This window comes from Drosophila suzukii, chromosome X, assembly GCF_043229965.1.
Source record: "Drosophila suzukii chromosome X, CBGP_Dsuzu_IsoJpt1.0, whole genome shotgun sequence".
Lineage (NCBI taxonomy): Eukaryota > Metazoa > Arthropoda > Insecta > Diptera > Drosophilidae > Drosophila > Drosophila suzukii.
Genome location: NC_092084.1, coordinates 7,060,839 through 7,073,979, shown reverse-complemented (window position 1 = coordinate 7,073,979; position 13,141 = coordinate 7,060,839). Strand labels below are relative to the sequence as shown.

The 13,141-nt window shown below is 40.1% G+C and overlaps 1 protein-coding gene across 2 annotated transcripts; it reads left to right on the top strand.

The window, feature by feature from the left end:
- The first annotated feature begins 319 nt into the window (after window positions 1-319).
- Window positions 320-12,710, top strand: egh (beta-1,4-mannosyltransferase egh). 2 transcript variants are annotated; one of them, XM_017083847.4, is made up of 3 exons: window positions 320-1,108; window positions 9,050-10,332; window positions 11,014-12,710. In XM_017083847.4, exons 2-3 carry the CDS (start codon window positions 9,532-9,534, stop codon window positions 11,584-11,586), a joined length of 1,374 nt encoding a protein of 457 aa, XP_016939336.1. In that variant the 5' UTR covers window positions 320-1,108; window positions 9,050-9,531; the 3' UTR covers window positions 11,587-12,710. The 2 variants fall into 2 exon arrangements, with proteins under 2 accessions (XP_016939336.1, XP_016939337.1); XM_017083848.4 differs by lacking the exon at window positions 320-1,108 and adding an exon at window positions 4,305-4,490.
- The last annotated feature ends 431 nt before the right edge of the window (window positions 12,711-13,141 follow it).

Genomic DNA, 13,141 nt, shown 5'->3' with positions numbered 1-13,141 from the left:
ATGCCTATCTAAATGCTAAGAATCTTACCAATCGCATTGTTATTTTATGAGTTATGACAAACTAAGTTAAACTGGCTTTGTCTTGATCAAAATACAAAATTTATTTTAAATTGTAATTCTAAACTAATAACTTAATTATTGAATCATAAATATAATCAGTCTTCTGCTTAAGTAATAATTTTAAATTTCTGGCGCCAATCGGAGTGTGACCCTGCACCAGCCACATTAGTGACGTGCTGCACACCGATAGTCGCAATCAATACATCGATATTTAAGACATCGAGTCATCGATGTTTTTGTCGGCGCTCCGCCACCTCTATCAACCGAAATCGAATCGAAAAAAAACTCGGCTGCTGAACAAACCGAATCCGGAGAATCCGAATCCGATCCCCCGCAATGTGCGCGCCAATCCGCAGAACAGTCGCCCAGTGAATTTTGCGATTCGCAAATAATTCCGCTCCGCCGCCGTCGCACACACACAAATTCACACACGAAACACCCGCACAGCGCGCACACACACACACACCGCGACACGCATAGTGAAGAAAAAAAAAAAGTGGCAATAAAACAAAAAACCGCCGAGCTCGTGGGAAAATCGATTTTCCCTTAACTTAACCGAATTGTTAAGGCTCGTCGATTGTTTGGGCTTTCCCCCAACAATAATACATTTTTTTTCCTGTGCAAAGTGCGCTGAGAAAGCGAGAGCGGCGTGAACCGGTGAACAGAGAGAGGGAAGAAAATTAGCAAGGCAACCGACGTTTATAAATACATATTCCAATATACCATTTGCAAATATTAATGACAAGAAAAGATCAACAACAACAACAACAGCAGTAGCATCAGCAGCAGCAGCAACAACAAAAACCCAGCAACAAGGAATTCTAATACGAAAATAAACCAAACAAATCGCGGGGCATAAGAGGGAGAGAGAGAGAGGGAGAGCGTGTGAAAGAAGGGAGAGGAGAGACGCCAAAAAAAAGTATATTATTTTCGCGGCGCGGCACACCCAAAAACGCGGAAAACTCCCGAGCATCCTCGCCGCGCCCCCTGCCTTCCGCCCAACAAATATCAACAACAAAAAACACAGGCAACCTGCATGGAAAACATGGTTAGTAAAACTAATCCAGTTAGCCCTAAGGGCGTAGCCAGGATTTTGTTACAGAGGGGGGAGGTGGTGGCATAAAATCAATACAAATTTTTTAAACAATTTAAAAGAGTCGATCAATTATTTTAGGTTCCCCGTTGGACATAACTGTCTACGCCCTTGGTTAGCCACCCGCTCACGTACCGCCTTCGCCCCCCTTGACCACCCCTTTTCGCCGCCCTTGGGCCGCCTATTAGCACATTTTGGTTAGTGGTTAGTTGTTGTTTTTTGTATGTGCACAGCTGCGGGCAAACGAATATGTATAAATATAGATTTTACGAAAAATGTTGGTGTGAATTATGCAGAGGAATAAATGGCCCTGATCTTGCAACTTCCGAGATCATTAAATAATGGCTAACACATATACATAACTTAAGTTTGATATTTCGCAAAACTTGCCAGGATAGTGGTCATTTTTGTCATCCAATAAGATTATTATTTAAATATAAAGTTTTGGGAAAGAAACCATCTAAAACAAGAAGTTATGTTTAGTTTAAACCTACATCTCATTGAGCAACTAATCGACCATTCGCCAACAGAAAGTCTTATTATTTTGACCACCATTGTGTGTCTGTGTAGATCTCGCGTGTTGTTGTGTTTTTTTCCGTGTGGCATTGTGACCTGTTAACTTGGAAAGTTACTTGGGATCTCGTGACTTTCGTCTGCATTCAATATACATAGCCATCGGGGAATGTCCTTGAGCAAGGGTTTGGCCCCTTTTTAACCCCCCGACGGGCGCAGCAGGGCTTGTTTAACCCTTGTGCCGCCAGCCAGCACTCCCCCAATGTACAGTCACCTCGCAACAACAAAAAATATGAGGAAAAAACGTCTCATTACAGGATGTTTATTTGCATGCATTTGTGTGTTAATTTGAGTCCGAGTAAACATCTTACAAACTACAAATGAATGGGTTAATTGTGGAAGAAGGCAGCAAAGAAGAATTGACAACTGCGCGATGTAAACACTGAATCGGGTTCGGGTATTCCCAAAACGAGAACCGTTTCCGTTTACCGGAAACGTTAGGTTAACTAAATATTTGGATTAAGATCCATCGATTCGGTACGTAAAATCTAAATATAATCGATTGCTGCTTTAAAAAAAAACGTGTACTACATTTCTGAGTTAATCATTATAAAAGCTAAGATATTAATCGAAAAGCTTAAGTGTACGTTACCTAGAAAACACATACATATTCTCTTTAGTAGAGTTTTTTGTTAAAGATAATTATACATTTAGAGTAATGACAAAACGTAAAAAAGAATACAATGCACTTTTTGAATTGCTGATACAGATAAGAACAAATGTAGGCTTTAGATTGTAAACAATTTCCATTATAAACACGTATATTATATCGCTTAGCCCAACTTTATCTTGAGGTTATATTTCTTAATTAAAAAAAAATTATAAGTAAAATTCAGTAAAAGTGAATTGGAACATTTTATTGGGGTCTTTCTTTACATAACATATTTTTTGGTTTGTTTATCAATTCTAAGAGGATTACTTCAACTGGAACTTGTATTTTTTTACGAAATACTTTCAGTAACCCTTATCGCCGTCTGCGGCAGATTGCCCCACAATTTTATTGACTTAATCCCGGGGAGAAGTGCATTTGCAGTGCGACTTGCACTCGGGCTTCCTTTGTGGTGTGGCCACAATTAACGATTGCTGATTGTGTGCTCTGTCGACGCTTATCTACGCACAGATACAGACGCACACGCCCCGTGTGTGTTTGCTCAGCCCACTGCGATAAGCCCGCTCTCTTTTCTCCCGGCCCTCGGAACCCGTATAGTCTCCAAAACTAGCCGGCACTACCGTCCACTACTCCACCACCACTCGAGGCGCGTGACAAAGAACATAAAAAAAAGAGCAGCCCCTATCAGGTGGTATTCCATTGTCCCTAGTTCGGGATGCTATTCCCCATTGTCCCCAACTTCCTGACCTATATATGATGTCATGTCGCGGAAAGCAACTACAGTATTGCTACCTACATAACCACTGTACAACAACAGAACTCGCACCTTACTTTTGGCAAATGTCCCTATCTGGTTTTCGGCATGCAATTATCCTATCTATATGGCTATCTACGCCAGTTCCATCGATGCCACTGAACTGGGTTTACAACCAACTGGCATGTTACCTAATTTCCTGACCCATGATGTCATTGGGGGATATACAAACCCTATCCCTATCAACTGATATTTATTTGGCTGTACTGGTAATCGGTGCTTTCAGTACGTGTCTTTTTACAGTTTTTCTTGCCAACGTCCCCAACTGCCTTCTGCATATGCATTTTAAGACCACATCTGGGGCTCCTCTTAATGGAATCCCCCCTTCTGTCTCGCCCATGACAATATTTCTGGAGGAGTAATAAATAGCAGGCCCTACTGTCCCCCTGAAAACCGAGTGCAAACTCTTTAATTAGTCACCCACTGTGGCAGACACTCACTATACCCATTATCTGAACTCGTTGTGTGATTCAAATGATTCAAGAAGTGGCCGGCATACGCGCTACGATTACGACGTAATCGAGCTTTACACACAGAGAAAAGGGAGACCTTAATTTTTCCGTTAGTTTATATAGTTTATCATATCACATAAAGCAAACTTGCTGCATGAATATTTAATTGTCCTATGTGGTTTGATATCTAAAACGGAAAAAAATAATAAAATGTAAACTGCCAACTATAATGTAGGAAATGGGAAATAGAATAGGTGTGCAAATCATAAAATGGCTATAAACACACTCCCCAAAATACTATGCAAAAAAGATCAAAGTATTATCACAAGTAATCAGGTTGGAACCGCATCGAGTAAATCATAAATCACCGAAAAACCCCCCAATTGTTTTGGTTAATCACTGAAGTGACGTATAATGCATCTGGAATGAGTTGGCTTAGATTTCCGCAGTGCCGATAAGTCCTGGGCAATTCGAAATATTTGGCGATTACTGCGGAAGGTGATTCTTCTACGTGTACCAGGTACATACTACCAACAATGGTTAGCGGCGCTCTGCCCTCCGCTGATTGTGTTCTGCGCTTGATAACGTATTTAATTTATTATTATGACGGAGCACACACACAGCCCACCACCTCGTATACGATATAGCATGGGCAGGTGTACCTGACCGATTTCCATGGAGCTTAGTGTACCGGCGACCGTCTTCGGAGCTCGAAGCGCGAGAAAACGAGAGGAAAAGTTAGAGAACGCGCGTACGAAACGAATCGAGTCGAAAACGTGCACCGAATCAAAGCGAAATATACGAAAAAATAAAAAAAAATATATACGAATAATAAATAATACAAAAAACAAAAAAAAAACGAAAACAAAAACGCGCGATTATGGACTGGTGAGCAGGGTGGTTCGGGGAAAAATCAAAGCCAAACACCTGGAACGATCCCCTGTGAACTGGGGATTTCCCATTCATAGACCTCTCCAGTGGACTTTGACATATAAAGTGCACATGGAAAAATGTTTGCAGTGACAACGAAATCGATAACTTATCATCTGATTTGAATACAGACCAACATATGTATGGGGTCCGTATCAGCTATACATTCTTAGCCCTTATCCATATGGGATATTATTTTATTAAGAGACGATCCTGAAGAACTGATTTTAAAGAATGATGATTCATGATTCTCCAAGTGTTACTAAAAATTGGCTAATATTTAGTACCAATATTTACCACGATATTTAAGCCATATGGATATTACAAAGTTTGTTGCTGTGTGATTTGTGTAGTTACTTTAATTGACTTCTAGGCCAGTCTAGAGACGTGCTAATTACTTGCCGCTGGCAAGTAAGGGCACTGAGAACCAAACAGATCCGAACCGAATAGAACATGAACTATTAACTATTAACTTGGCTAATGGAAACGCTTCTCAAGTGCCCGAGTGCCAAGTGCGATGATGTGACTCAGGGCAGGTGCTCACGATTAGATTTACCTTAGCCTACCCTACTTGCACTTGGAGCCTCTCATCGCTCGCTTTCGAAGTGGAATTGTCCCCGGGAACAATGTGCCGCGACAATTAACCAGTATATCAGCAATGGCATCGCACACTACAGTAGTTATCGCTTGGGAATAGTTGGTAAAACAGCGATATTGTGTTCGCATGTCGGATTGAAAGTTATATATTAAGGGAAATCGCCACTACATAGATAATCCTCTGGCGACTTATCAAATTACTGAGAAATATCAAGAAACTAAAACTGATTGAGTGTTATTTTTTAGGTAGTCTTCTGGCGATTAGTGAGATGTGTATTTGAAAAATATTAACTATCGGTCAAAGCATTAATAAATAAAGAAGTATTTAAAAAAAATTAAAGAAAGTAATGCTTCATACATCAGTAAATAATGATTAAAAGTGATATGTATGAAGAGAAATTGGTATTACACAGATAATCTTTTGGCAAATACTCAACATTATGGTCAATAATAACGAAAGCAGCTTTATTTTCCTTTCATACTTAATTAACTATTTGCACTTTCGATTTTTCCCTTAACCCATATATCCACTGTATTCAATTTTTGTGCACTGCCCTGCAATCGTTGGAGCGTTGCATTCATTTTCATTTTCTCGCAGTTAGTTGCGAAAAAAAAAGAAAACAAACAAAGCCAGCAAATGAAAAGCACCTTATAGTAGTACAATTGTTAAAATTATTGCACTGACTGGCCCAGTCAGTCAGTCAGTTAGTCAGTCTGTCCGATTTTGTTGTTTATATAAGAGCGGACCGGTTATCGCGAGCGATCCAAGTTCATTACGCCCCCAACAACAAAGGTCCGGGTTATCTGAGGCTGAGTCTCAGGCGGAGACTGAGACTGGGTCTCTCCGGAATTGTGGTTGAAGCACCTCCTTTTCCTGCGAACGTATGATTCATTAACAAATGGCATCTGAATTGTGCGATCTCGATTGCGAAGCAGTCGGAGATAAGCGCCCGGAGTCATTGGCATCGGTTGGGAATGGTGTTCGTCATACCCCAACCAGTCGGGGATTGGGATTGGGATGTCTCATGTGCCATGTCACATGTCGCACCAATCGTGGTGCTTTTGGACCGCTCTGACGTACGAACGCGTGTATCTAGGATTTCGCCATTGTCCAAGGCCGTCACTTATCGTAGGCGGATTGTAAATAGTGTACTCGAACGAGGGTCCGAATGCCACATTCTTCGGGTGAAGAGTTTCTTATCTGGGTTACTGAAGTGCCACAATAGCCAGGCCAAATACAGTGAAATCGCTATTAAAGATCAGGCAGTAAAAAGGAAATCTACGGAGTGTTCATATGATACCTCTTTTTAAAAGCTTTGTACAACATATCATATATGTATATTATCTCTTCCAAGTAACTTAAGATGAAGTATTTTTGCGAGAGCTTAAATGTGTAAACAAGATAGCTACAGCTTTTATTTTCGAAGGCATAAGGCATATACTAATGGGTTTTAACCGATAAGCACTGTAAATCTCGGGTGAATGTTCAGCGATACCCAAGTACTTACTGTGACCACTTGATATAGGGGTTCCAATAAATTTAGAACTATTCACATGAGCATAAGCTATTCCAAGAACTAAACAAACGTTCGAGACCAGACAAGCCGAAAGCCTAAGTTGCTGGCGCTCTAATCATTAGTTAAGCTGATAGTTTTATATGAATAAATAAGATATAATATTCCAAGAACTAGAATATAGAACCTATAGACATTCGATTGCTGGCCAGCCCCCGATAGTTTTTATTTTATCATTGCCCAACCTGCAAAGTTACTAGCTTCCCGAGTTCCGAGTTCCTGGGTGGTTCCCTGAACAGATGTGTGTGTGTGTGTGTTTAGATAAATCGATATGGGGCGTGTGTAATCTTTATGTGCCCACCCTTGCATGGGAAAACGCCCCAGACTTCTGGTGGACACTTCCGTCACGTCCCGTGGGATTCGACTCGATGGAAAATTTCGCCGGCATTTCTGTCCCTCTGGTCAGCGATATTCTTTATTCTTCTTCCTTGGTGCAGTTAGTTAGTTTCACTTCCCAACCGAACTACCATGAATCACACATATCAAATGTGTGTACAAAGTTCGGACTATTTGTCAATTCCCTATTGTTCAACTTCCTCGCACAGTCTTCTTTATGGGGCGTTGATTGCAGAACCCCTATATATACGTAGTATAATATTTATGAATTGCTTTGTGAAAAGATTTTATTTGATTGTTTTCTGGGAATTAACACTAATTTTTTCAATACTTGTGGATGGCAATATGTATTGGTTAATTGATAATTCGATTATATAAGGAATATTTTATCTCTCCAAAAGTTTAGTTCTTTTTAATTGGAATTGGTTTCAATAGAATTTCTCTGATCCCAAATATTATTTTATTGTCTCAGTAGCCTGAAGATTGCATACCCAATGAGATGAGGAACATTTTCATAAGCAAGGCAATCATGATGTCTGTTTATTGGCTAATAATTGATGATTAATATGGAGGAGACTTCTTATCGCTAATTTAATTTCTAGCTATCTTAAATGCACTCGAAGGTGTCATTGAAAGGCTTGCTGATTAAATCTCAATATTTCCTGGTATCCCCAGTTTCGTTGCTCATTTGCTTGCTCACTTTTTCTTTTTTTAAATACCTTCTAATCATATCACGATTAGTCACTATAAAAAGAGCAAGCAGCCAGCAACAAATGGAAACATTTGCAAAACACAATATCATTCGGATATTGATGGGCACTTATGCATACCTACACAAATTTATTTATGATGGCATATATAAGTAAGTAAGCTGATCAGACGTTATCTGCGTGGCCAACCAAACACCAAAACCATTTCGAGGGCATCAGCAATAAAACGAATACGAATTCAAAAAAGTTTACCAATTGTAATCAAATCGTTGGCTTTTGAACTCGTCAATTGCTCTAAAATTAATACGGGCTTTATGGAGGAGAATGAATAAATACGAGAATGTTGGGGAAAATATGGAAGAAGCTTGCCTAGGGCTCGGTTATATGATCAATAGTTATGGGTCGTCAGGCACGCGATGCTCATGATTAACATCTTTCCATTGCATGGTTACAGGAAACGCCCATTCTCACTCGGTTCTAATTCAATCATATTACAAAAAATGTGGCCGATGTGAAAGGTTAAAAAAATTAAATTTTCCGCCTGGCCGGCACTAATTAATTTTTAATGCCAGATTACGAGTCACAACAGAGAGAGGAGGCGCCAATTGTGTGGCATATTTGGTTTGTGTTCGACGTATTGTAGAGCGAAATCAGTTTAAAAACTGCTGAAAGTTGGGGTTTGGTTTCAGTTATACACTATCACAATCAAGCTTTCAGCTTAAAAATGCATTTTGTTTTTGTATATACGGCCATAAAATGCTTAAAAAGAACACCCACCTCAGTTTGAGAAACATTCTACTTACTTATTCGAGAAGAACCGTTCTTGAATTCAAGACGAAATTGCTCTCTAGTTTGATTTTATATTTTAAGATAGGGATAACATTCCGTAGATTTCAAGTACTTATATATATATTTTTAACACCCACCAGACTTAAATTTTGAGAAACAGTCTTCTTACTTATTCGAGAAGAACCGTTCTTGAATTCAAGACGAAATTGCTCTCTAATTTGATTTTATATTTTAAGATAAGGATAACATTCTATACATTTTAAGTACTTACATATATATTTTTAACACACACCAGACTTCAATTTTGAGAAACAGTCTTCTTACTTATTCGAGAAGAACCGTTCTTGAAATCAAGATGAAATGGCTCTCTAATTTGATTTTATATTTTAAGATAAGGATAACATTTTGTACATTTCGAGTACTTATATATATATTTTTAACACCCACCAGACTTCATTCATTTCATTTCATTCATGGCTAAACATTCTTCTGGTTTTCGTTTTCTTTACAGAAATGTCTGAACAGGAAACAGAGCTGAGAGTCTCAAATGCAAGCAAGCCAACGCCAGCGGGAAAAACAAAGTCCAAGTTTACCAATAGCTGAAGAGAAGGCCAAGGTGACGTCACCGCGGAGAAGCACGCGCAGGAGCTGATATAGGATTCGGAGCACTACTTATCGACTTTGGGTGCCTGAATCCACTTCCGTTCCGCTCAGCTGTAATCGCTGAGCTTAAGGCACAAAGAACTTACAAGAACTATACTTATTACAGTCTGGGAGCCAGTGACTCATTCAGTTTGAGTCCGCGAAACGAATAAACGATCGAACAAACAAACAAAAACGAGGCAGATACGGATTACGAATACGCCGGAGGGCGGAGCACAAGTCTACTTAAGGCAGGAGGACTATAGCCATTTAAGATAATATATATTATATATAATATATTACACACAAAAACAAAAATACAAAAAGTCATCACACATCCCGCTAACCAAGATGAACTCCACCACAAAGCATCTGCTGCACTGCACACTGCTCATCACTGTGATAGTTACCTTCGAAGTATTCTCCGGCGGTATTAAGATTGACGAGAACTCGTTCACGCTCGTGGATCCATGGACTGAATACGGCCAGTTTGCCACGGTTCTGCTGTACTTACTCCGCTTCCTCACGTTCCTCACGCTGCCCCAGGTGTTGTTTAACTTTTGCGGCCTGGTCTTCTACAATGCCTTCCCCGAGAAGGTTGTCCTCAAGGGCAGCCCCCTGCTGGCCCCCTTCATTTGCATCCGTGTGGTCACGCGCGGCGATTTCGCGGACTTGGTCAAGACCAATGTGCTGCGGAATATGAACACCTGTCTGGACACCGGATTGGAGAACTTCCTGATCGAGGTGGTCACCGATAAGGCGGTCAATCTGGCGCAACATCGTCGCATCCGGGAGATTGTGGTGCCCAAGGAGTACAAGACGAGAACCGGAGCACTGTTCAAGTCCCGGGCTCTACAATACTGCCTGGAGGATAATGTCAACGTGCTGAACGACAGCGATTGGATTGTCCATCTGGATGAGGAGACGCTCCTTACCGAGAATTCGGTGCGTGGCATCATTAACTTTGTGCTGGATGGCAAGCATCCATTTGGCCAGGGACTGATCACCTATGCCAATGAGAATGTGGTCAACTGGCTGACAACTCTGGCGGACAGCTTTCGGGTGTCCGATGACATGGGCAAGCTGCGCCTGCAGTTCAAGCTCTTCCACAAGCCGCTGTTTAGCTGGAAGGGCAGCTATGTGGTCACCCAGGTGGGTAATTTCATACGTTGCGTGGCTGGTTCGATTTTCGGGGAAATGAGTCGGCTCTTGGGGGAATTCTACAAACTTTCCCGGTGGTCTTTTATCAAGTTTGACAGCTCTTTAAGCCCCAAAAAAACAATCTAATTCTAGCGCTTAACGAAGAATATAAATAATTGTTAGCTCTTTAAAGGGGGTACTACTGTACAGTGCGCTGAAAGTTGTACATTTTTAGTTAATTATACAATTTTTTGGATTTACATTGTTGAAATTTTTAAACTAAATAACTTAATTGCGGCTGTATTTCCTTCTTGTAATTACATAATATTCCACAAGTTCAAGTCATCGTTGATCGTCAAAATTCTGCTATCAATATACTTTAAGAGCCCTATTATAAAAAACTGTTTTATGCTGCAATCTACTCCGAGAATCGAGTAAAGTTTAACAGCTCACTTTATACATTCTCATGACCCATGAATGTCATTTGATTTCTAACTTACTTTTTTTTGTTATTATTTTTGATTGGGAAAATTAAAGTGTGAGAGGATTAGTAGCATACAAATTATGCACACAATAAGGGAGATGGGGTTTTTTGTTAGACAAATTAGTAAGGTCTTTCATGACCACAATTCGAACCCAACCACTTTTCGTATTTAAAGTAAAAACTTACTGATTATCCTGTACTTTTCATAGGTCGGCGCGGAGCGTTCGGTGTCTTTTGACAACGGCATCGATGGCTCGGTGGCCGAGGATTGCTTTTTCGCGATGCGGGCCTTCAGCCAGGGATACACGTTCAACTTCATCGAGGGCGAGATGTACGAGAAGTCGCCGTTCACGCTGCTGGACTTTTTGCAGCAGAGGAAGCGATGGCTCCAGGGCATCCTGCTGGTGGTGCACTCCAAGATGATACCCTTCAAGCACAAGCTGCTGCTGGGCATCAGTGTCTATTCGTGGGTCACCATGCCGTTGTCCACGTCGAACATCATCTTCGCGGCACTGTATCCCATTCCGTGTCCAAATCTGGTGGATTTCGTGTGCGCCTTCATTGCAGCCATCAATATCTACATGTACGTCTTTGGCGTCATCAAATCCTTTTCGTTATACCGCTTCGGATTGTTCCGATTCCTGGCCTGCGTGCTGGGTGCGGTGTGCACGATACCCGTGAATGTGGTCATCGAGAATGTGGCCGTCATTTGGGGCTTGGTGGGCAAGAAGCACAAGTTCTATGTGGTCCAGAAGGATGTGCGCGTACTGGAGACTGTCTAGGATATTGCGGTACTGGAGGAGGGAGTCATCAAGTAGCCTCATGGTCATCATATCGTCCCCCAAAAAAACCAAATGAAACAATGCAAAAAGCAAGATAAATTTCGCAAAATTAGGCCAGATTCAGTGTGTTATCCTGATATCCTGATTTACTTGATTTGTACATTTTCTAAGCATAAGTCTCACCCACCCAAAACACACACACCTGCACAGCACACACACCCGCACACACGCATATAATTGTTGTTTCGTTCTAAAGTCATTATCATTCATAATATTGCCAAATAAAAAGGAAAGAAATCGGAGAATAGAAGGGTATTTGACCCAAAAGAACAAATGTTACAGACAACGTCTTTTAACGAGATCTATGCAAATGCACCACTCACCAGCAAACAACAATTAGGGGAATTATTACGATCCGAGAAAATCACACACAAAAACTCTCCATTAAGTGTAATTTCATTATATATATTTTTTTTGTATAGTCTGTAGTGAAAGAATGCGCTATATTTATATAAACATAAATATTGTATGTATATTGTAGATTTATTATTATTATTACGATTATTTAAAAAATGTGTACATTGATGTATTGTAAATTGATAATCTGTTAAATATCATTCACACCGAAACCAAGGATAAAAAGCGAAGCGAACTTAAATGTTTAGACTTATGTACGTACTTACATGTGCAAATGTTGGATGTACTTTGTGTATTGTTTGGCCCATGTTAACATGGCATTCACCCCAGGATACATAGCACCCGAAACCCAGAGGATCAGGATCGACGTTTTTCCGTATCGTTTGTGAAAAATGATTGGGGTGTGAATGATATGACCGTGATTAGTGAAAGAGGTCCTGGATCTTTACAGGACCCCCGTCGAATTTCTCTGTTCTTTATTTTTGTAGTACTCTGTATTATTCCACTTTTCCTTGTTTCTCTTTTTTTGTCATTCTGTTTAACTGTTATCGGTGCTTTGAAACCCACGCCCAAAATACACCTCCCGAAAATATGGAACACGTGCATTGCAATCACCTCGTAAATCCCAAAAAGAGCGCACACACACATTAAACTGTTATGAAAAAAGAACCAAATACAAAAACAATAATAAAATGTCAAAAATATAATTATACGTAATTTTGTTGGGGGTTTTGGGGTCATTAGCCAGATACAGGAATAAAACGAGAAGGAAAGTGTATTACAAAAATGAATCGTTTATTCGGCAATAACTCACTTATCCAGTATGCTCATGTTCTAATATAGGGGACCAATTTGAAAATGCATTGAAAAATGAAATACAAAATTCTTTCTGAAAAATCTATATATCTAAGGATATATATAAGGATTAGAATTTTTCCTCTTCCCATAGTAAAAACATATTGTGCCATTCAAAAGAACAGTACTATCACTCTCTTATATTTATTGTTTCATTATGATCTGGCGGTTCACATTTATATGTGGACATGAACTCAAATCGATTACGAGTACTTAACTATTTGTAAGTTATAAATATTCAAGGAAGTAATATACCTATCTCCCTCGTAATCATGCCTATCCA